This window comes from Leuresthes tenuis, unplaced genomic scaffold (genome assembly GCF_036924035.1).
Source record: "Leuresthes tenuis unplaced genomic scaffold, fLeuTen1.0.hap1 SCAF_17, whole genome shotgun sequence".
Classification (NCBI taxonomy): Eukaryota; Metazoa; Chordata; class Actinopteri; order Atheriniformes; family Atherinopsidae; genus Leuresthes; species Leuresthes tenuis.
The window spans coordinates 12,459,258-12,482,127 of NW_027325371.1; the positions used below are offsets into that span (position 1 = coordinate 12,459,258).

Below are 22,870 nucleotides of genomic sequence, written 5' to 3' on the forward strand. Positions count from 1 at the left end.
TGCTTATGTCGCAGTCATGCTTTTAATAGCGGCCATATTGCATATTCACTTGCACAGATTTTCTTCTTCCTCCCACATTTACCTTATTACAAATTAATATGTGCAGCAAAGAGTCATGCCATGCTCAAACACACAATGACAGATCATGGTGGGCTTAACTCTTCAAGTCTGAATACAAGACTTGTTGCCTCCATCGTGGTGCTTTTGGAATAACATCCTCACGACTTTCTCTTCATAGCTTGCTCTAATTATTTAACATGTAGACCTACAGTCGCCTTTAATGAGCTGCTTGAGATTTTATGGGGAGTTCAGGGTGAGTGTAAAATCTGTCATTTGTCTCCCTCTGCTGGATAAATAATCCACGACATGAAAATAAACACCACATTGGACCACTGCTTAATGTTCAAAATATAAATATAAATATTAAAAATTAAATATCATCATACCAGTACATAATGTAAAATATTATACATATGTGTGTATGACATGAATGTATACCTCACTGCTGACATCTTTGTTTGTCACATTGGTTTAGTTTTCATATAATTGGTCAGAGATGAGCTATTTGCATACAGGGCTGAAATGCAACCTAAAGTAAAGCAAATATCAGAAATGTAACACACTGACACCATTCCACATATGAGCAACAACAGTTCTGCCTCCTGCAGGCAAAACCTCTGCACATTCAGGTCAGCATGACTTTCCTCTTACAAGTATAGAAGTCACATCACACAAATGAGTGGGTTAGGTTAACATTCATGAGCTTAGGAGTGACTGATTAGGCCTAGAAGAAAACAGTCTAACATGTAATGCAAGTGAGGTTCAGCAGGGTGGCCGGTGGAGGAGGAGGGATAATTGGGTCTCACTAGCTGTCTCTCACCTTCTGGATCTTTTCTGTCACCTTTCAGTTTTTAGAAGGTCTTTTACTATGAGATGCACCAACAGCTCTCCAAGAACATTGAAAATCATGGTTTGTGTTTAAAATATGCCTCCACTGTGGAGAAGAAGGAAAGAATATTTCAGATAAATTCAGCAAACAAAAACAGTGACTTCAACTTCCTCAGTTTACCTGCATACTCTTGTGGCAGCATTGGTCTTTTGATGACAGTCTGAAATGCTGCAATCCACTCTTTCTGATCCGTTTCAGTCTCGCATGCAAAAAGGAACTTCCTGTCCGGCGTCACTATGGTGATTCCAAACTGCCAATGGTAGCCTTGAATGTTGGGAGGAAGGCCAGGAAGCACAGTGTAGCTGTTTTCCTTACTTCCAATGAACACCTCACCTCGTGCATAGGCATCCTATGAGAGACAGGTGACACCTGTAATCCTCCATCATTAAAAAGAAAAGTCTGTGTTGTTGAGGGACAAAGAAAGCTGAGGCTGCAGGAACACAACTGTGTAATGTTCTGAGAGGATATGCATGTTGAGCATTGTTATGTGTCTCTTAGGGAAAAAAAAGTCTCCTTGGCTAATTTTCTGTTCACGCCTTTGTGTACAGTATCTCTGTAGAAGACTGAAATGTACAGTGTAATGTGTAGAGAAAAAAGACACAGCATCATCGACTTATGACTAGGCCCAACTACAGCCTTTTTCTTCAGATGTGCAACTGCAATACCAGAGGATCTTTGAAGTACATGAGCCTCCTCTCATCCATAGTAAACCATCTCTTCTTGAAGCCCTCTTTGTGCTGAAAGACAGAAACAGGAAGAGGCTTAATTACACCTTGATGGTAATGTTCGAAGCCCTAACTTCTACCTTAGAGTATCATGAATGAAATATATACAGAAATATAACAAAAGAACAGCCAAATGAACTACCTTTGGACCAGTCTTCTCCATGTAACCCTCCTTTATGTAGTTCCTGGTTAGCTTTGGCAGCAACTACACAAATAAAAAAGAAGAGATACATTCACTGAAAAACTGTGGCTAAATATAAGTCTAAAGGCTTTAACCAGAGGCTTAAGAACTTATTCAGACCAAAGTGAAAGACTTCATATTCTGTCAAAATTATTAATCTGTAGGATTCCTTTTTTCCAGGGTTTAGCTTGATTGTGTTTGAAATACTTTTCTATGTTGGTCAAAATAAAACTATGGTTGTTAATTATTATCTTTACAAGTTCTTCCATGGAGTTTTAACTCATTGTAATGTTTTTCTTAGATTAACGGAGACCTTTGAAGGCCTTAAAAGGTTCCAGTTGCATCCGTTTTGACTTCCAAAGAACTGGCAGTGGGCCAGGAAAATGTTGCAACTGTTTCACCAACTCATTGCTGGGTCAGAGCAAAAAAGCGCTTGCATCAGGGATTGTTCATAGGTTATTGTCAAACAATCAGACTAATTAAAACTTTGTGACTGCCATGTCTAAAACTCCAGAGCCAGTGTGAAAAATAAGAGTCCATTTGAGGGTGAGCGTGAGCAACCATTCAAAATGTGAAAAGTATTTTGCTTAATTTGTGATGGTGGTAGCCTACAGCAATGTTTCTATCTAAATTCACATCTTTATTTATGACGTATTACTATAGTATAGATAGTCTAGGTATAGTATATTTGTCTAGTTTGTCTCAGTGTGGCCCTGTGAGGAACTGGCGACCTCTCGCTCAATGACAGGTTTGATAAGCATAAGATTAAGCATTTTAGAAATAATCTAAAATAATCTTAATCTCAAATTCTGAAATATTTAACCTTTCTACTTCAATTTATAAACTTCAGTCTGTTAAACCACGTCTGCAACAATTTAAGTTAACTAAAGAAATAGTGACCTCTGCAAGAAAATGTTATCTACAGGAACACAAGTGTAGTTTCAACTGCAGTTTCTGAGGAAACATTCATGGGGATTAACTGGTCATGTGACTTACTGAAATCACACAGTATTGAACACATTCTAACACTTTAACTGCAGCAAAACAAGTGATTCATAACTGCTACATTCATTCTCAAACTACTGGGATCAGCTAATTAAGGATATAATATGAAAATATGCGCAGTATTTCTCATTTACAAATGTAATCTCCTCCAAATGTCCTCACTAAAACTTCAACAAATATACAAAGAACATGTCCTCTGTAATCATACTCAGTAAGTGAACATATATATATGCATACACATTCACCTCAGATGTGGGAGCCCCGGGAAATGCCACCTGCAGGTAGTGAAACCTGGCTGCTCTGATGGCATTGAACCAGTCTACCATTTCCTGAAGGAACGGATATCAGAAAGTAGAATAAGCGATTCACACAGTGATATCATCATGCACAACTGTCTCAATTACCTCCTAGGACATCATGCAACCAAATGTTTTATTCAGAGGAATCTGTATTAGAAATACCATCTGAAAACCTCTACAGTCAACAGAAGATGTGTCTTTTGAAAGCATTTTATCTGATTTTATTAAATTACTAATCTCATAAGAGTATCTTATGAAGGATTTAAAAAGTAAATTCATACTGACTTTTAATTCACACTTTTTCTACTAGAGGGACACAAATTCCCATCTCTTACTCACACCCACACACACATGCACCCACACACCAACTTTTGCTCATCATTTCCCCTCTGAAACAAAAACCTCACCTTTCCATCCTCATGGTACACAAAGATATTCCTGGTGCTGTTGTCTTTCAAATAGGTTATCTGTAGTCCATGAGAAGTGCCAATTTTATTTGGCTGGAAAGTGGCATTCAGAGTATTGATCTTCATTATCGCTTTGGGCTCTCTGGCCTGCAGAAGAAATGGTGTTTTTAGTCCAATCTCTTTAAGCAGTCAAAGTAAACTGGATATATGGATGATCATTTTCCCCAGACTAATAAGGATATTTGCAAAGAGACAAACATAAACAAAACACTTACATCATGCTTGTTGAAGTATTTCAGAACACCCTCACGTTCAGACAGAATAAATTTTCGGCTAAGGTATTGTCCATTGTCTCTTCCTCGTTTCCATAGAAACCCTTCCCTGTAGCCTGCCATGAGGAGAGTCATGAGGTTCACAATCACAGGGAGAGTAAACACAACTTCACTAAACACAAACACAATACGCTAAATCCAAGCACAAAACAAGTTAAGCATTTATTGATAGCATAGAGATTCAAATAATGATAATCTTGATGATTTGGCACATCAGCTTATAACAAAGTTAGCACATTTTTTGGTATATTTGGAGGCATCAAAACAATCCATAAGCACAACACTGATAATCAAATCACCTTTATGGATGTACCTTTATTATCACATTAGTAATTACTTATTCACAAACCCTGTAACATTAGTTTTTATTTGTTTTTATATGATTTTTGACCACTTGATGTCCCCATTCAGTGTCCAGAAAGTCCTGAAATCTGTTGTTTTGTTTAGTTTTTTATCCCAATGCTCTACCACATTTAAGAGCTTCTTTGCTCTTGTAAGAAGAAATAAAGTTAATAAGTGCAAAGCTGATCAGTAAAGTAAAATCATTAAAACTATAAGCAAGGAGTACATATTATGCAAGCATTTTTTATTTTTTAATATGAAGGAATATTAATCAGGGCGGGTTTTTAACCAGACATGACACTGTTCTACCGCAGATCAAGCAAACGAGTTCCTTCACATGAAATAAGGCCAGAATATTTACATAGCATGCAACACTCTCCAAAAGTATAAAAGTAGCACTCGAGAATTGGGGAATTTGGTGTGATCACTGCAAATGTACAGTCATACATGAGAATCTGTTGTTATGTTCAAGAGGCAACAAAAACACCACAAAAATGTCAAGCGGCTGTAAAGCAAAACAGTTTGATTCCAGGCTGAAAACCAAAGTCGTGAACTATGGTTTCGCAGCTTCCGAGCACTCCAGGTCAGTTTCAGGCCTGGAAATGGGCAAAGAAAAAGCTGGTGTACTTCAAAATGTGTCAAAGCACATAGTTTTAAAGTTCATAAACCTTTCCAGTGAGTTGTAAGTTATTCAAATAAAAAAAATTTTTTAAAAAGCTTTTGCAGTTGGAGGGCACATGAGAGCAGTAAATTGTCTTTTGAACCTGATCCTTTTAAAGCTGAATCACTGAGTTAATGAACAGTTAGATTTCACATTGTGTCTGTATACTGTATCACTGAACCTTGTACTGTTGGGTTAAGAATCGTTGACTTCCTTAGACTTCCTTAAACAAAAGGCATACTGAAAAGCTTGAACATTTTTTGGAGTACTCCAATAAACACTGAATTTATGTATTTGCTAGCATTAAGAGAAAACTTCCCATCCTCCTCTTAATATGAGAACATATAAGAGCACATAACAACATACGAAGCAACTTCAAGATCTTTTATCAGGTAAGCAGAAACAACACTAAAAGCTCCTAAAAGGACATATGATACTGGTGACCTGATATATGTGTGCCTATGTGTGTAGTTTCAGTGGGGGTTTGCACATGAACTCTTTTTGCATTTGTGGTTTTTGTTTTAAAACCTTCATTGGTGGTAGGAAGAAAAACATCTGCTGTTAAAGACATTACTGAAGGAAACACATGTGCGCATACAGACATGCGCACACAAACACAGACCTTCGAGGCCCCTTCCTCACACCAGCCACTATGCCCACATTTAGCATGAGCCAAGAGAAACAGCCCTGCATGTTTAAATGCATTGTTATGCACGTACTTACACACTGATACAAACATCCCACACGGGCCAGCTAAACATAAGTGTTAAGCATTTAACAGCTTCTCAAGAAAGTGCTGGCTGATACATGGAACAATACCTAAAAAAGCATGTGTTTAGCTTTATTCCATTATGATATCAACATGACGACGCTGCAGGTGTTTCAAGCATCTTTCCATTATATGAAAATAATTTACCAGTATTTGTATTATTTTGATTAGTTTCATTAACTATTTTAAAGTAGTTGAACTCTGCCATGGTCACTGGGTCCAAAAAGGTGTAACAATCTACTGTAATAAATCAAAGAGACACATTCCTATTGTTTCACAATTGTCTTTCATTACACAGACACACAGAATCTGAAACAACTGAACTCAACCACTTCCCCTTTAAGAAATCGTATAAGAAAACCATTTCCCTCTAAAGCAGTGCCAGAGTCAGTTACTGGTATGAAATGAGTCAACGTGAAATACAAAAAGGAGCAGGCAAAGGAACACTTTTCTGTTTTCTCTCATAAATGCACCTGAATAATGTTTCCTGCTTGTCCAGATGCACATTTGTCCTTTCCCTCCCTTCAGCTTCCTATTCTCTACAGTCTAAATGTCGCCATGATTTGAGGCATAGACAAACTCCTAGTTGAGCAATGGTTTCATCAATAATTCATGAGTCAAACTGTTTTCTTCCACTACTGGAAGGACCGGCACTGGAACTGCCCACAACGCCAGCAAAGGAGAAGAGAGGTCATTCATTATAGCAAAAGATGTCAAAGATTTGCAAACATTTTAAAGAATGCAAGCAGGTTTTGGACCACAGTACAGTTTCACTGAAGGCCCTTGACAGATCAATACTGAGTTTTTTTGGCCTGAAGTCTATGAGCAGCATTATATAGAAGTCTTTTACACAAAGAGGGTATTCTTTTTCAGTGGCAGATACACATAGCCACATGCTCCTAAACCTCTGCACAGCACCACACAACAAGTCATTCAGAGAGGGACACAATGTTCAACAGTCATGAGACTGATACCAGCACCATGGCCACTCTACCTGCAAGTGAGATTTGAATTTTACTCTCTGCATGCACATATTCTGTACCTATTGCATAATAATAATCCACAGAGCCATATTAAGAGCTTTAAATTAAAAGTCTGCACTTGTCTTGCATGCAAAATCAAGAATATTGCAAATATTATTTTAACTCAAATACAGTTAAGTACATTTGTATCAGATATATCAGACAACAATAAAGTAGTGTCCAGCAAAGGCAAATCCTAAACAAGAGAGCTTCAGTATGCTTTAATTAAAAGGGAACTGTGTTGACTGAAGTCATCACAAACTGTTTTCTCATCAGATGGACACCTCCACAGCATGCAAACTTGGCATTTTTGTGAATACCTAAATGTTGACACTGTGACATCACTTCACTACAAAGTTGAAGAGACAGCTCCACCCAAAACATCCACAGCAGAGGTGTGGAGCAGGACAGTAATATTTTTACGTGTTCTAAGAAAAATGCATATCGGCCAGGCTTTCTCGTAGAGCAACGGGCACAGAGTTAACCAAGGGAAACAGTCAATTAAACATGATAGAAAGCCTGGGTTGGTGATCATCCTTTTTTTTTTTCACAGCTGAACATGCTGACATGACTGAGAGCTTCCTATTTCGCTGTGAGACTGCAAAGCTCTGATAAGGAGCTTCAGCACAGAAGTGTTAAATCATATATATATAAATAAATAAACAGATAATATTAGCTCACTAATGAGTGTTGCACAGAAGAAACCCAGAGGAGTGTGTACTCTGCTCTTATCCTTCTCTTTGTGGGAGCTTGTTTGGCATAAGAATTGTGGTTTGATAGGTGGTGGAAAATTGCAGAAACGTCTACATGACTGCACACCAGGACTCACGTGCACTGATGTTGGGTTCATGGTTTCCAGATGTGTGTCTGCAAACTAATGGTGCAGTTCTTTACATACTACCATTTGGATCAGCTGTTCCAAAGCTCCCTGTGGGCATGTAATTGGTCTACAGTGTAGAGTAGAGGTGTAGATAGTGACAATTCTTCAACAAAGTCACTCCTCCAAACAAGTGTCCATGTTGGATTTCCATCATTAACTGATTCTGGTTAGGTGGGTGCCACTTTCTCTCTACTAATGAGGCCACACAGCACAATGAGTGAGACATTTGTGGGAACATTATTCAGCACAAAAGACAGAGATAAGGGTTATGTAATGTAAATTGAGAGATAAAGTGGTCTTAAGCAAACCACAGAATTATTACAAACCCAACAAGAAGGGGGTGAAATTGTAGCTCAATGGAAGAAAAAAATGTATAACACTAAATGAGAAAAGGGGATACAAAAAGAGTTTTCTTCACTTGATGATTTACTAAAATTGTGTCTGCAATATAACTCACCCTGACACATCTATCGGCCTCACAAGCTTGACAAGCAGGTTAAATGGGCAGATGTAAATGAAGAGCAAGTGATGGTACCCACTGGGCTCTAATAAGCTGTTTGATATTACACACTTTAAAAGGAAATACCAGATCATGTAGCACATCCTGCAAAGAGTGGACCTACCAGAAGTCTTACTGAACAAATTAATAACATGTAAATTATCAATGTACTCTTTTTTTTTTATTTTTGTTTTACCCGAAACATGAAGTTAAAAAGATTTAAGAAAACACAGCAAATTGTGGGGAGAGATCAGCTATTCTCACCAAGAATGCTGGTAACAACAAATGGATGATGCTTGCCTGCTGAGTATTCATGCAACACTGACTGGGTTTCGTTGCGTGAAACACAGTCACTTCTGTTCCTGGGGACGCAACAAGGAGAATGTGTTTATGTACATATAGACACTATATAGACACACACTTCTTTCTTACCTGCAGAGTAAGCCTCCTGCCGCTCCACACACATAAACTCCTTCCTCTCGTACTTGGCTCGGATCCACTGGTCCCGCAGGAGGCTGCAGAGCAGAGACTGTGAGACACTCAACTCCACCTCGGTTTGATGATTACTTCATACTTCAGCTGATTTCTTGAACACTTTAATAGATCGCAGGCTTATAATAGTCAAAATAATATTCACTTATGTCTCCCTTGCCTTCCAGCCTACATGATATTGATTATACTACTCACTCTGTCATTTTTATTCTCTCATCTCTCTCTTTTATACAGTTATTATTATTGCATGTGTTTTCACATTCCGATTAAATTTCACAATTATAGTCATAATAGACATTCTGAGATGCTTTCAACAAATACATTTCACAGTTTTTAATGTACTCGTTTTGTATAGCTCATCCCAAAAGTGCCCAAGGACTTTACAGTTAATGCATTTATGCTTTTTGCTTCATCTTTGTTCACTCATTAAGTTCTTTGCCATGTTGCTTGTATCGCCCTCCTAAACACAATTCAGGTCTACACCGAGTTTCTAAATGGACAGCTCTGTGGTTTGTTGTCACAAACTGTTGTTTTTTTCTTTTTTTATCACTAGACGGTTAAACAGAAACCATCATACTAAACAGTTGCTTCCTGCTCATACTACTGGAGCATTCTTATCGTTGTGAAGTTTCTGCATGACATCCTGGAGAACCAAAATCATCCGCTGAGGAAGACATCTATTTGTGGAATAATATTTAATGTGGCAATTTACTGTCAATGCAAAAAGTGACTGTTAAAATATACAGAAGCAGAGGTTTGTAAGAAAAACTTTAACATAAATACAAGCTGATTAAACTAGCATTAAATGATCTTTTTACAAAAACTGGTTTCTTAATTCATCCTTAAGTGCCTTTTAGAGAACTTCATAAGTTCCAGCTGGATGCATATGATTTTCTTTATATCCATAGGTGCTCAAAATAAGCACAAAACCAAGATGCAAGAAATGTTTCAGCAATATTATGCCATTATGTACTGCCAATATGTACTGATTCACCTCAGAAACACCTCAGTCAAACAATAAAGAAGACAAGAGAGGATGCAGTACTTACAGGCAATCTGTATACGTGGGACAGTAGAAGAAGGCAGGAACTATCCGTTCATATTTGGCCTTAGCAGCGTTGTTACCTAAAGACTCCATAAACTGCAAAAAAGTTTTGAAAAAAATGTTTTCTTTGTCACAAAGACCTGACGAGATCATCGTGGTACCTTATTCTGAGATCATAACCTGCTTCTGGGGAAGTTATGTTAAGACTTTGGATTTAAGTCAGCTGTAAAAAAGTGGGATTCTTTGATAGAGTCTTCTGCTGATCATGTCCTGAAAAGCAAAATCAGAAGGCACAAAATCTAAATGTCGCCATACAGAAACGCTGAATCTATAATGATTCAGGCAGACTTCTAGATTGATTTTGAATAATTAACCTCATTGCCAGGAGAATATGATGCCATACTTTTATTTATTACATGAAAAGAGACTTTCTGGACACATGCAAGATGTTTGCTGGTTCAAATTTTAACCCATTGTGAATTCCTGATCTTAAACCATTATGACAATAACTCAGTATTGAGTTAAAAGGTAATAGATGGACAACAGATTATATAGCCAAATGTATATCTCAATGTATACATCTTTGGAAACAGGACAGTAAATTGATTAAAATAGGTTAAATAAAACTTAAATTAACTTAATTTACTTGATCAACAAATTTGATTGGAGTTTTAGGTTTTTTTTGGTTTTGTCCTGGAACAAGGCCACACTGTCTCAGAGGTGCAGGCTTGTGAGGCAGGAGATATGCCAGCAGGAGGAGGCAACAAGGAAAAGGCCATTGCATGGTCTAAGCCAGGGCATTGGCTGAGATGGGAGGGAGTGGAGAAGAGGAAGCTTTCTTAAAAGGATTTGTGAGAGATGGCTGCCTATGATGTTCTGCTGAAAAATTTCAGCCAGTGCTATGGAGAAGATCCCACATGCTAACTCTGGCCATTGCTAGCAACACTAAAGCATATCTTGGTGGGTTGCCAGACCGACCTTTTTCAAGGCCAATACAACTGGCAGCACAACCAGGTGCTACAGAGGCAACGGACGAAAAAAAAAAAAAAAATCAACAGACAAGTGTAAATGCCCTCCCTCCCCCTTCATCCCATCAACGACAACAGACTTTGTCCAGGAAGGAGAGGGTTAAGACAGAAGTACCACTCCAGGACCAGACAGCAGGCAGCTGGGTTGGTAATGGGAATAAAACCTGCTGGCAGACCTATGTCAAAAACTCTGTTTCCCATCTGCATCGACCAACCTCAGACCTGAACTTGTGCTTTGTGTTGCATCACTCCAACTCTTCTAAATCATTGAGCTTAAGTCACCATGGAGGGATGCAGTGGAGGAGACCTACGAGTGCAAGAGACTAAGATACGCCGATGTGACTGGCAATGTGCATCAGCGAAGCTGGAAAGTTAAGGTCCGACCAGTTAGAATAGGCTGTAGAGGATTTATAGCCACTTTAACATCAAGGCTACTTTGGGAGATGGGAGTGCGAGGACAGGCCCACTGGCAAGCAGTGAGGCATCTCTCCCGAGCAGCTGAAAGGGGCAGTCAGTGGCTCTGGCCCAAGAGAATGAACTCCAGCTCCAGACTCCAGCTTCGAAAGGCACTATCCCTCATTTGACCATTCCACAGAGTCTAATCTGCATGTCTCATGTAACCAATTAGGGATATAAAAACCTAATTCTATGAAACAGAACACCAGCTAACACAACGAAAGCTTTGAACCAGCTCGGTATTACAACCCTCCAGCTGCACGCTGACACATACAAACATGGCATACAAAAGGTGCTTCCAGCTATGTGTTATGTAGCTGACTTTTTGGCCATAAAGACATATTCCTGCTGACATGAAAGTCTTTGCAAGTACAGAGGACTCATGATCAGCATGCATTAACAGGAGTTAAAAAGAACAGATCGAGTTCAGATAAAATGAAAAAATTGCACACCCACAAATAAAGGGAAGAAAAAAAACGGGATCAGGAAGAGAACCCAGTGGGAACAGCAGGGTGAAACAGTTGATTTTATTCAGCTATATTTGAAAACAATTTTAAAATATTTTCTCACTTTTTCTTCATATTTTCTGTAAAACAAATGTGATTTTAGAAGGATTCCTAAGAGGCCCACACACAAACACCCTTGCAAAAGTACACAAAGATGATGGTTGTGTCTGCCAGCTGCTGGCTCATGCCTTTCAGTCTAAGCTGAATTGATACTGATGACTTGTCCTATTCTTCCAAGCAGGGCTGCAGTGGCAGAACAGGAGGCAGAGAGGGATGCTCTCAGTGGAGAATGGTGGGATGAGTTAGGGCGAGGACGTGGGCGTTCCTGCAAGCCACGTTTTAAACAACTGCTGATCATCTCTGACACAACAGGAGGCTTTCTACTCTTTTCTGAATCTTTTATAAACAAAAGTGAATGAGGAGACAGTAGCTCTCACCTCTAACTCAGAGAAGCTCCAGGGATCCAGCAGGAGAGATTTGACCTTGCTGATCTGAGCAATGTTTCTGTGGAGACCAGAGCAGCTCTGACACACAAACAGTCCCAGGGTGTAGGAGGCCCACTCGGGGTCTGCAATGCAGATTGAGACATATGGATTCACTCACACAAAAAAGACAAAAATGAATCATGCTAAGATTTCATACAAATGTCTAATAGGACACAGTTATGAAATAATGTTTGACATTTTGCAATCCAAATGTCAAAGGTAAAATGAGGGTGTAATGTTTGTGGAACTAACAGTTAATAGCTATAACTGAAAATTGTTTAGATCTTTTTCTTCCAGTTATGTAGGCCAAGCAAGGGAAAGAGTCTATGTTCAAATGCATCATGCTGCAGCTTATAATCAGTACGATACAAATTAAGCTCAAACTACTCATTTATCAAGTGGTGTCTGTCTGATATTTTCAGATGTTTTGATTCTTGGATTTGCAGAGATTTTGTTTAACTTTTCTCAAAGAACAACATAAAACAATCCTCTTTCTCCCTTCCCCTGAGAAAGAAGATAGGCCTATTTCTGAGGACTATTGACGCAGGGGGGGCCTCTTGTGTTTAGGGAGATTAAAGTCAGAGTAGGTGTACCCCACCCAAAAAACCCGATCATTCTGAAATAATTACCTTTTTCCAAATTCAAGAAAAATTGTGCTATATATATATATATATATAAAGAGAGGGAAATATAGCTATCAACACTTTGTCCAGCCTTTGCTGTAATATTCATAAGTGGTTCTGAAAGAGATACATCCTCCCCAAATTCATTCAGTGATTAACTGCACACATAAAAGTCACAAAAACTATCTATACATTTGAAATAGATCCGTGGTTCGGAAATTAGCATAGTCAGCCTTTATGAATGGATTCCTGGGCCTGATCAAAGCTAAAACAATAAAGAATAAAAACCAGTATGCAATGGTTAAGATGAAGGCAGTGAGACAGTGGAGGACAATGATAAGATAGAAATAAGATGTACATTTTGTTGCATGTAGTAGGTTCTTTTATACTTTGCCTCTTAACACAAACAGGTGACTACCACAGAACTGAGCCATTTATCAGTGCATGAAAAGAATACACGGTCCTCACACTGTTGAGCAAGCAGGAAGCGGGTCAGTAGAGAGTAAAAAGCTTGGCTTTGTGACCTTAATATACACATTGAGCAAGACAGCGTTGCGGCAAAGCTGTTAGTGGCTCCGCATGCAAGCAAGAAGCTCCTCCTACACGTATGCTGAAAAGGTGATTTTCAGAATCATTACCCAGTGCAAGGAGATTAAAGCTGCTGTGGTGGCTTTTAGGACGTAAAACAGAGAACTGGGGTAGTGCCCAGTAGGCCTAGTTTATATCAGCGAGGCGCAGCTCTCCAAAAATAACAAATGAAGAAATGCGGTCTCAACGTACTATCGATGTAAAAATATCATCAAAGCAAGGAGTTTGAAGCTTACTTCCTTGAGCATGAACGCAAAGCTGCACAAAGATTTTACCGCTCAAAAACAGAAGTTATTTTCCCTGTAGAGAACATAAAGCAAAATGAGTCAGACAGAGAATTAGCAGATTAAGAGAATGCACATTTAGCACAGACAAGCAAATTAACAGAACCTTAAAATCTGAACGCTAATTCGATATTCAATAATAAGAGACCAGTCACAGACCCGAAAATAAGCACTCAAATTAATAACTGAGACATTTGATAGGAAGCCCTCACCTTATTGCATTTCATACTGGAGAAACAACTTTTCAACAATCTCGAGGAATATTTTTCACCCAGAATAAGCGAATGAAAACAGCTTTCATCAGGCACACCTGTTGCCATGGATGACCATGTGCCAGGCTGCCGTTTTGATGTGTCATACAAATAAACTATGTGTGATCCCTTTTAATTATGTTGAAAGATAGCAACCACCAAGATGAGTACATGCTATGACCCCTTGATCTACACACAGAAAGAAAATTAGTATAAATCCATCACTTAGGACTGGAAATTCAACATTCCTTAAAGCGTTTTGCTCATTTTAAATGCCATGAGCTGCTCTTTAATTAGAGTCGTTGATGTTCTTTTGGTATGAGAGGATGTTTATGCGTTATCTTTTCAATATTTCATCATGCCCACACCCAGTTGTGACTGTCTGATACAGGAAACCGGACCTTTCACCCTTCAACGAAAATGAACTCAAGACGCAAAGTGAATTTCTACTATTGTTAATGTATCAGTGTGTCTGAAGGAGGGGCTCTGTTAAATTTGATCTTAATGGAAATGGACACTTAAATAAATAAATAAAGGCTGTCTAAGTTGTAACGGGAGCTACATTTAAGTATCTGTCAGTGACTTGCTTGCGTTCAGCCTACCTGCAGCTCCACAGTCGGCACAGTTTCCATTCCCCGGTTTCTCCAAGAGCTGTTTCACACGCTGTCTGTTTTTTTCCTGTTCCGAAGCCATAACTGGATTGATTCTTCTCTGACGCCTTCTCTGAAATCCTCAAAGTGTCATACATCGAAAGTAATATTAGTGGACGCACGGGGCGAAATGAGCGTCATAACGCGCCTGAACAACTGATTAGAAGGCAGTCGTTTTTTGCTGGGGGTGGCTGTAAAACTGGAACAGGGTCTATTGTGGATGCTGTAAAAGCCGTGATAACAGAATGACAGATGCAAACTCTCAACTCAGTCTTTGGAGTGAGACACCCAGTGGTCAAAAGAGACATGTTCTCACGACCCCATTCGGCTACACCCTAGTTTAGAGGCATGCTAAGGTTTCTTTGCTTACATTTTAACCGCCCGAGAACATAAAGTTGCTTATTTAGATTTTATAGAGCTGTTAAATTTGAATGCTTTTCAGGTTGACTTTCAGTGTCATTTGCTTGTTCAGTAAGGATGAGATCACTAATGTGAGACACCTGAACCCTCAAGCAATAATTTCCTGATCAAAGATAATCAAGACACCTTAACTTTTGTGACAGGTTAAGTATTGATGTCATGTGACTGCCAATGCCTGTCTTTATGAGGCTGATGTCAGCTTGCTGATTTCCAGGTAGGTTTACTGGGAGCAAAGCTATTTTAATGAGTTTGTTTAACATGAGCTTTTCAAACCTCATGTCAAAATGTCTGCTGTGGAAAGGGTCTACGGTGTGTTGTTGTTTGTGCATTAGAATGTGACTGTTAACAGTGACAGAACATCTCAAATCTATCTCCAGAGGGTCAGAGCTTGTGTTGTAGCCGTATCGGGCTCCAGTTTGTGTCTGCACAACCAGCAATGATTCCCAAGTTAGTTTATAACTATTACACATTTCTCTGTGTCCTTGTTTTAACATCTTGACATATTAAAAGGGTGCCATTTAGTGCTAAATGTTTCTTTTACATTTTCCATCTTTTAAAAGATAACAAAAAACACTTCCCTGAATCTAATTTTGGATGATGCCAAGCATGAGGAACAGCTGCCATGGGGTAGCAATCTACCGTACTTTCAACAGAAATGTACAGATAGAGCATTAGAAACATATGTATGCAAATGTAAAAAAATAAGGAATGCTGAGCAAACATCTTGCAAGTGCTAAGCCAAGAAGGTGAACAATCAGAATCCATTCAGAATCTTGATGTTTCTGCATGTTTATTTTTCAAAATGTCTAAAAGTTCAATACAAGGTAAAAAGAAGTCAAACTTTTAAAAAAATGTTTGTAGATCTCAGCAAAAAAAAAAAAATAACTGAAGCTATATCTCAGAATCAACTTAGCTCAAAACATGGGATGGGGGGGGACGAGACACACATTTGTACAAGAAAGCACTTTTGCTCTCTCCATATGGTTGACCAGGGTGCAGATAATATTATTTCTGTTGAGCCCATGGAGTTGGTAGAAGTCAAAAAAGGACAGCTGGTCTGGTGTCACGTCGTCTCAGTTTGAGACATCTGTCTATCTAGAAGAGTTAGAACTGGAACGAGAACGGTGGCGCCTGCGACCGGGGGATCTGGAGCGAGAACGGCGACGTACCGGGGACCGTCTTCGTGGGGAGCGGGACCTGAGTGGACACAAAGAGAAAGGCATAAAAAAGAGAAAGACATTTGGTACAAGGACATTAGGATTCGACAGTTCTGTAGGAAAATGCTTGAAAATCTGTCACGGTACCTTCTCCTCATGCGTGGAGGGCTGCGACGCCACATTGGTGGTGGTGGCGGCATTCTGCGGGGAGGAGATAGTCTACGGGGTGGAGGACGGACTCGCTGAGTAAGCACAGCAGCTGCAGTGATCTCCTGTCCATCAATTTGACCTATACAAATAAAAAGTTCAGTGTTAACACTTTATGGATTTATCCTGCAATCTAGAGTCACTGAAGTTATCCGTGCCTACCTCCATCCATATGTTTAAGGGCTTTCTGAGCCTCGTCAGGGGTCTCAAACTCCACATAAGCGTGGCCCTTGGGCAGGTGTGGGTGGAGCCTATCCATTGGCATGTCAATCATTTTGATTTTCCCATAGGTAGAAAAGATCTCCTGAATGTGTTCCTGTTGAACCGGCACATAGCAGTGCGTCATTAGAAACCCTCCATATGTGGAGGGAATGTCATCAGAACATCATCTTATTTCATAACCGAAGAAAGGTGTTTTCATTTGCCCAGTTTTGTTTTGTGTAACCAGAAATGTTTTCCTTTCTTTTTCATCTTCTAAAATTCCAAAAGATTATAAGTGTGGTTGTTCTCATTTACCTTACAAAGTACATCTGTGATGCTGACAAAATGATTCATTATTTCTTAGCTCACCTTGGTTACATTCCTTGTCAGCCTTCCTAAGTGAACCTTGGTTGGTTTGGGGGTGGGGCTTCTTTTTCTTCGTTCCTTATCATCTCCCCTCTTCTGTGTTTTGGAGCTGAAGAATCACAAATCACAGAACAAACTTGATCATGACTCAAACAAGTGCGAAAGCAAGATGTCAAATCGCACAAATATTACGTTTTTGTATTCAATGAAGGGATTTACGGTGAGCGGGAGCGACGGCGGTTGTCGTGGCGTCTGCGGCTGGGGCTTGGAGACCCTGAGGAGCTGGAGGAGGACCGAGAGCTAGATGACCCAGAGCGACTGGAACCAGATGAGCTGGAGCCACTTGAGGAACCTGAGCTGGAACCAGAGCTGCTGCTTGATGATGAGCTTGATCTGGAACCAGTCACAGTGCAAACAAAATTGTTTTGTATTTGAAAATATTTCTCCAGTATGAGTATAGATCTTAAAAAGAATGACTTGGAAAACAAACCTGCTGCTGCTACTGCTGCCAGAGGAAGCACTACGGCGTTTCTTTACTTTATCCCGTCCCCTCTCTTTGTCTCCGTCCTTGGTGGCAGTCTTTTCTTTGCCTCTATCTTTAGTTTTTTCATCCTCCTTCCGCTTTGTGGGTGACGGTGCCCTGAGGTCAAGAGAAAATCACTGTTACCTTAGTCCTGTTTATACCTGATATTAAAATGCAGTGAGTGAAGACAAGCCTAACAAGCTTAAAACAATGAAAACGACTATGCTCACAGTGAAAATCACATTACTGTCTATAAAGTAATCTATTGTGTTATTATTTACTAAATATTAAAAAAAAAAAAAAAAAAAAACATGACGAGCCTGTGCTGTGTTTTGGTATCATTCATGGATGTGCTGTCGTTGTCAAGACTTCGCACAAAGCATTATTGTAAAGAAATTTCCATATTTTGGAAAGAGCCATCTCTGCACGTTATCCTGAAAATCGTGCCAGAAAATGGCTCAACAGTAATGATCCAATCATGACCCCAGAAAGGGCAAACACTTCATTTTAGGCTTACAGCTCAAATCCAATTAACAGTTAAATATTCAGTATAAAAACTTTATGTATTTAGATCTGAACTGATTGAACACTGATATACAGAGTAAACTATTTTACTTATTTTAAACTTATACTCAACATGACCTCTTTTACAATCCCAGTGTACTTAATCAATACAAATGTCACATTGACACAAAAAGGTAATTTGTTATCATGGCTGGTAAAAGGGCATTCTGACCTTGTCCAGTGACCTAAAAGGTTCATGTCAAATACTGAATTAACTAAAGATAAATTGCTTTTCCTATAGAGCTAAACCTATTCTTATTTACTTTCTTTGCCAATATAATTTTGATCACCAAAATAACGTCCTACGGTGGTATTTATGTCTAACCACCAGTTTAAAAATCCAACGACATAAACGTGTATTGAGTTTGCGCCATATACATCTTAACGAAAAGCTGTAATAAATGTATTTTTTAACAAATGAGAGATTATACTACCGAGCAGTAGCTGCAACAACCGTTTTGATTATGTGATGAGAAGTTTTACACCAATATTGTAAATGAAAAATCTAAAAAAAAAGTCATTTAACAGTGGCACTCTCACAGAAATCCGCCGCCGCCGCCATTGAGTTTCATTCAACCTCCCAAAAACAAGGGGAGTAGAGCCAATGCGCTGCAGTTTACCGAATACCCTGCTCTTCTTATAGCGTAAATGCAACAAGAAAACACCTCACCATCTTGCTAATTGATCAATTCTATACTGGACATGAAACGCTCCGGTTACGAAGCCAGTAAAAGCTTTAAACTTACATTTCTTTTTGTCGAAGTGGCTTCGCTTGAAACACTTGAGGCCTGAGAACGCGTCGCTAGGTGATGACGACAGAGGAAGTTGCGTAACTACCTGAGCGCCACTTACAACTCATTTGTTTATTTTACGTTGTTGACAATAAAACGTGAGTTTGTATATTTGGTTTCGTCGTAGTCATGCAAAGATGACACATGTCATCGTATTGCTCGAAATTTGTTAATCAAATTGGAAACGAAAGTCGAGCTTTGTTGTTGTCGACACGGTGAGCGCAACACTTTATTATGGCTGTTGTCGTTAGCTAGCTCAGCTAACATTTAATAGTTACCACTACAAGGAAGAATATGCTCTAATAATCCAGGCTAGACAGTTTAGAGAACATTTGGTGAGATTGATTGGAAAATCGTCATACGTTGTTCTAAGGTTGTAACCCGTTAGTATAATATCAATGACCCCTAGTCATGGTCGTGAATTATCAAAGTGTGTAAATGACAGTCGTGGCCACAACTTTGTCATTGCTTTGCCACGATTTTCAAGAATAAACATCATAAGCAAAGTGCTATGTGGCCGTTCATTTTGATGCATTGAACAAACATTGTCATACTTTGTCTGAACTGGAGTTATGCTATGAAATATGATTGAACACTGTGGCTTTCATAGCTGAGGAGTCTCTTTTCAGATATGCTTGGGTGAAACAAACATGAATGATAGCGGTTATACCAAAAATTTGTTCCAAGAATCCAACATTTAAGCATGCATGTCAATAGCAATGAATAGATCTAGTTAAAAAAGGAGACAATGCAGTCTCTTCATTCATCAGTTAACATTACAACTAAAGCTTTGTTTATGCTTTCATGTCAGATCTAAGCAGACCTATACTTGAGTGAGCATTTGTGCAATACATGTCTATGTTGCTCTACAGTTTAGACCCCCAAAGTCCTCCAGTAATTGGCAGAGATGTGTCTGACAGTGCTTCAAACAAAGCTGACCATATCAAATATTGCTTAATGTAACTCCAGTTCCACGGCCATGAAGAGCTAATAAATTAACCAAGAGGCTGTTGCTGGACTGGTGGAGCTTTTAAAATGAGAAAATAGCTGCTTCACATACCAGAATAATAAGCCCACAGAAGTAACACTCTTTTTAATTTGTTTAGAATTATATATTTTTCTTATATACACACATTATGTTTTTTTTTTTTTAAATGTATTTTATGAATTGTTTATAGATTAACAGCTGAGCTCCCAGAGTTGCTCCGGAGTGAGAGGCCATGGGTCGACTAGATGATGCCGCCAAACACAAAGTGGTGGAGCTGCGAAAAGCTGGTCTTAGTTTCCGTAAGATCAAAGCTGTGCTGGAGCTGGAGAACATCAAGGTTTCAGCTCAGGCCATCTACCTCTACCTGAGAGAGCTCCAGGGGAGGCCGCCAGGGAGGGTCAGACCTGTGGGGGCTGGAGGCAGCACATTAGCAGCACAGGTGCAGGCTCGAACCGGGGCACTGCAAGAAAGCTGGAGCAATATTCATCTCCAGACCCTATTACGAGAGGCTTCTCAAAATGCTGGTTTTTCAGCTGCTGCAGACTTTGCCAAACAGACATCTACAAATTCAGAGACTGGTGCAAACTCAGCCAGGTCTGGGGAGGCCAGTGGAGGCAGCCGACAAGAGCAGCAACGCGAGGGAAATAAGGAAGAAAACGACATCCAGATTGTTAGTGTCACTTCTCTTGCACAGCATGGCCAGCAAAGTGTTCCTCAGTGTACGGTAACAAGGGCTGAAACAGATGCCGTGTCTTCCACATTAACAGCTTCTGGAGCATTCATGAGGAAGAGAGTCACACCTTCTCCTGCAACCAGTTCAATGTTGGCAGCTCGAAAAAGACTGTTGGATAAAGCATTATCACAAAGGACAAAGGTACTTGAAATTAAATCCACTGATCTCCTTCTAATCTAATTGAAAATTTGTAGATCTGAAGTTTTGTAATTTGTGTAAAAAATGGCACAACACTGCATTTGAAATCACTTGTACAAACTGTTTTCTGACAGTCATTCCACCAGGTGGCATCATTGTTGAGGAGAGATCAGTCCAGTGTCCAAAACTCTGATCTGAGGAGTGTTCTAACTCAGCCACGTGAAACCTATGATCTGACCACAGAAAAGGTGAGAACACTGCCAACATCCAATACCAAGAAAACAATGCATAGCAGTTCCTGTCTGAACACCCATACGTGCATATTATTGGCTGTGGATGTTGTATCTTGTATTTCAATTATTTCTCTTATTACTTTATCTGTATAGTTGAAATCTTGATTAATTATTTATTTTATTTTTTGGTAAGACTACACTATAACCATTGATTTAATGAAATATCTTCAACATTACAGACTGTTATTGAGAGTCAGCCTGGAAGTGACTGCTCTCCCCGGCGCTTTCTCACACAGAGGCCAGGACTGAGTACCCGTTCCATTCACCCTCCGCCTCGTATTGGGATTCGTCTTCCCAACCGCCCAATAGCAAATTTGACATCCTCAGCTCCTGGGGCTGCTCTTCTTCGCCTGCAGACCGCTGGGGGCCAAGGTGCCACTCGTACTGAGAGGAATCCGAGCCCACAGCAGGCAGTCCAAGACACTGGAGGAAGAGGCGGTTTACAGGACCAGATTCAGACCCTGGGCTCTGAAGTACGAAGCCTGGGACTGGCAGTGAAGATGCTTGTAGAGCAGCAGTGCCGGCTGGAAAGGGAGCATTCGCAGCAGACACAGATTCAGAAGCAGATCCTAAGCACTCTCCAAACCCTTTCCTCCAAAATGGTACAATGTAGCAGTGCTCTCCCGAAGCATAACAAAACTCCATCACCCTCTTCTTTGCCAGCAGCCTCTGCGTCGTTTAGCCAAGACACTTTCAGTTTTAGTCAAGGGACCTACGCTCAGTGTAGCCAAACTCAGCCAAGCTATAACTCCTTGGAAAGTTTAGAAAATGTAGAGGCCTTTAAACTGCCAGAACTGCGGCCCACAAGCATGAATGGGTTTCCACCATGTAGCAATGCAGAGAGCCTTCCTCTTACCCACACTCCCCCTCAGACACAACCGTATGCAGCCGCCTACCCACAGCAGACCACTCAGTCACTAATGACGCCTTACACACAATCATACGTCTCAACGTACAACCAGTCGCATACTCAGTCTTTCAGAACACCAGAGAGTAAAACCTCTGATTTCTCAAGCAGCTGCTCATCCAGCTCTTTCCAGGACTGCAGCGTTTCCACCCAGCAGGTGATGAATTCTAACCACCCTACACAGGATCAGCAGATCAGTACCATCAAAGTGGAAGGACCTTAAAGGGCTTACGATTCCATTTGGGGCACCGTGAGGGCTCGACTGGGTTTATTTATTTCCAAAGGTCCTTGTCGGACAATAATTGCAGCAATAGAATGATAAATTAAAAAATGCTTTCATAATACTTTTATGAGTTTTATTTGTTTGAATAAGTGATTATGAATATTTAAAAAATGTACAGGTAATGAAACACTTTAAGTTTTGTATCAGTTTATCTTGTATCATATGTTCATGCAGTACAGATGGTTAATTTTCATACCTGTCTATTGACTGATTAAAAGAGAAACAGATGAGTCAATGCGTTTTTTGTTTTTTTTTGTTTGTTTTACGTAGTAAGATATGAGTATTGTTGTTGTATTTTCAGTACCTTAAAATGCTCCTCTAATGAATAACAGCCCTCCAAAAGCAGCAAAATGAGTCCTGGCCCGAGAGGAGTATATTCAGATATTTTATGTGACATTCTGCAGTCATGTTCTCACAAACTGCAGTAAAAATATTTTGTCTTTGTATACCGTCATGGTGGCTCTGTAAATAAGGAAAAATACAAATTGCCTACAACTGAGCACAACTCCAGCCAGCAAACAAGAACGTTTGTGCTCAGCTACACATTTGCTGCTAAAGGACAAACCAATAAATTCCTACATATTTCCAGCGCTGGTTTTCTTATCACTTCCTGACTTGCCAGAGGGTGATCTTTGAGAGATCTGATCCTACAGAGGTATGTAGGGTTGTTTTGTATTGTTTGTTTTGCCTCAGCTGAGAGAAAGAGACCACTACATTCACACCATCTCAAAACCTAGATGGAGTATTTGTATTATTTTTCTGACTGACGTCTCCCTGGATGTTTCAGTCATGTCCTACTAGCAGGAGGCCTCTGGGGAGA

At 39.8% G+C, this 22,870-nt stretch overlaps 4 protein-coding genes across 4 annotated transcripts in view; 2 read left to right on the forward strand and 2 right to left on the reverse strand.

Moving 5' to 3' along the window:
- The window catches only part of LOC140274018 (transcription factor Sox-9-like), a 411,498-nt gene that overhangs the window by 340,451 nt on the left and 48,177 nt on the right, over positions 1–22,870 (forward strand). The gene's annotated exons all lie outside the window — the stretch shown is intronic.
- On the reverse strand, positions 4–14,725 carry LOC140273587 (arf-GAP with dual PH domain-containing protein 1-like). The gene is made up of 11 exons (XM_072369203.1): positions 14,432–14,725; positions 12,036–12,166; positions 9,613–9,704; positions 8,504–8,586; positions 3,842–3,954; positions 3,567–3,713; positions 3,106–3,189; positions 1,817–1,879; positions 1,615–1,686; positions 1,070–1,298; positions 4–994 (listed from the first exon to the last, which is right to left on the reverse strand). The coding sequence occupies exons 1-11, from the start codon at positions 14,520–14,522 to the stop codon at positions 966–968; spliced, it is 1,134 nt and encodes a 377-aa protein (XP_072225304.1). The 5' UTR covers positions 14,523–14,725; the 3' UTR covers positions 4–965.
- Positions 15,673–18,742, reverse strand: LOC140273282 (RNA-binding protein with serine-rich domain 1-like). The gene is made up of 7 exons (XM_072368802.1): positions 18,664–18,742; positions 17,321–17,470; positions 17,050–17,223; positions 16,834–16,939; positions 16,426–16,579; positions 16,204–16,345; positions 15,673–16,096 (listed from the first exon to the last, which is right to left on the reverse strand). Coding segments are annotated over exons 1-7 (834 nt in total). The 5' UTR covers positions 18,666–18,742; the 3' UTR covers positions 15,673–15,990.
- LOC140273280 (uncharacterized) lies at positions 18,744–22,035 on the forward strand. The gene is made up of 4 exons (XM_072368801.1): positions 18,744–18,923; positions 19,887–20,570; positions 20,702–20,815; positions 21,040–22,035. The coding sequence occupies exons 2-4, from the start codon at positions 19,929–19,931 to the stop codon at positions 21,988–21,990; spliced, it is 1,707 nt and encodes a 568-aa protein (XP_072224902.1). The 5' UTR covers positions 18,744–18,923; positions 19,887–19,928; the 3' UTR covers positions 21,991–22,035.

Excerpts from the sequence above, each read along its gene's own strand:
- LOC140273587 (XM_072369203.1), bottom strand. The coding sequence starts at position 14,522 with ATGGCTTCGGAACAGGAAAAAAACAGACAGCGTGTGAAACAGCTCTTG. Across the intron at positions 1,880-3,105 it reads CCGGGGCTCCCACATCTGAG|TTGCTGCCAAAGCTAACCAG; the intron begins GTGAATGTGTAT and ends TTATTTGTGTAG. Across the intron at positions 1,687-1,816 it reads TGGAGAAGACTGGTCCAAAG|CACAAAGAGGGCTTCAAGAA; the intron begins GTAGTTCATTTG and ends TCTGTCTTTCAG.
- LOC140273282 (XM_072368802.1), bottom strand. Across the intron at positions 17,224-17,320 it reads GGCAGCAGTAGCAGCAGCAG|ATCAAGCTCATCATCAAGCA; the intron begins GTTTGTTTTCCA and ends GACTGGTTCCAG. Across the intron at positions 16,580-16,833 it reads TGACAAGGAATGTAACCAAG|GAACACATTCAGGAGATCTT; the intron begins GTGAGCTAAGAA and ends CCGGTTCAACAG.
- LOC140273280 (XM_072368801.1), top strand. The coding sequence starts at position 19,929 with ATGGGTCGACTAGATGATGCCGCCAAACACAAAGTGGTGGAGCTGCGA. Across the intron at positions 20,571-20,701 it reads CATTATCACAAAGGACAAAG|TCATTCCACCAGGTGGCATC; the intron begins GTACTTGAAATT and ends GTTTTCTGACAG. Across the intron at positions 20,816-21,039 it reads ATGATCTGACCACAGAAAAG|ACTGTTATTGAGAGTCAGCC; the intron begins GTGAGAACACTG and ends TCAACATTACAG.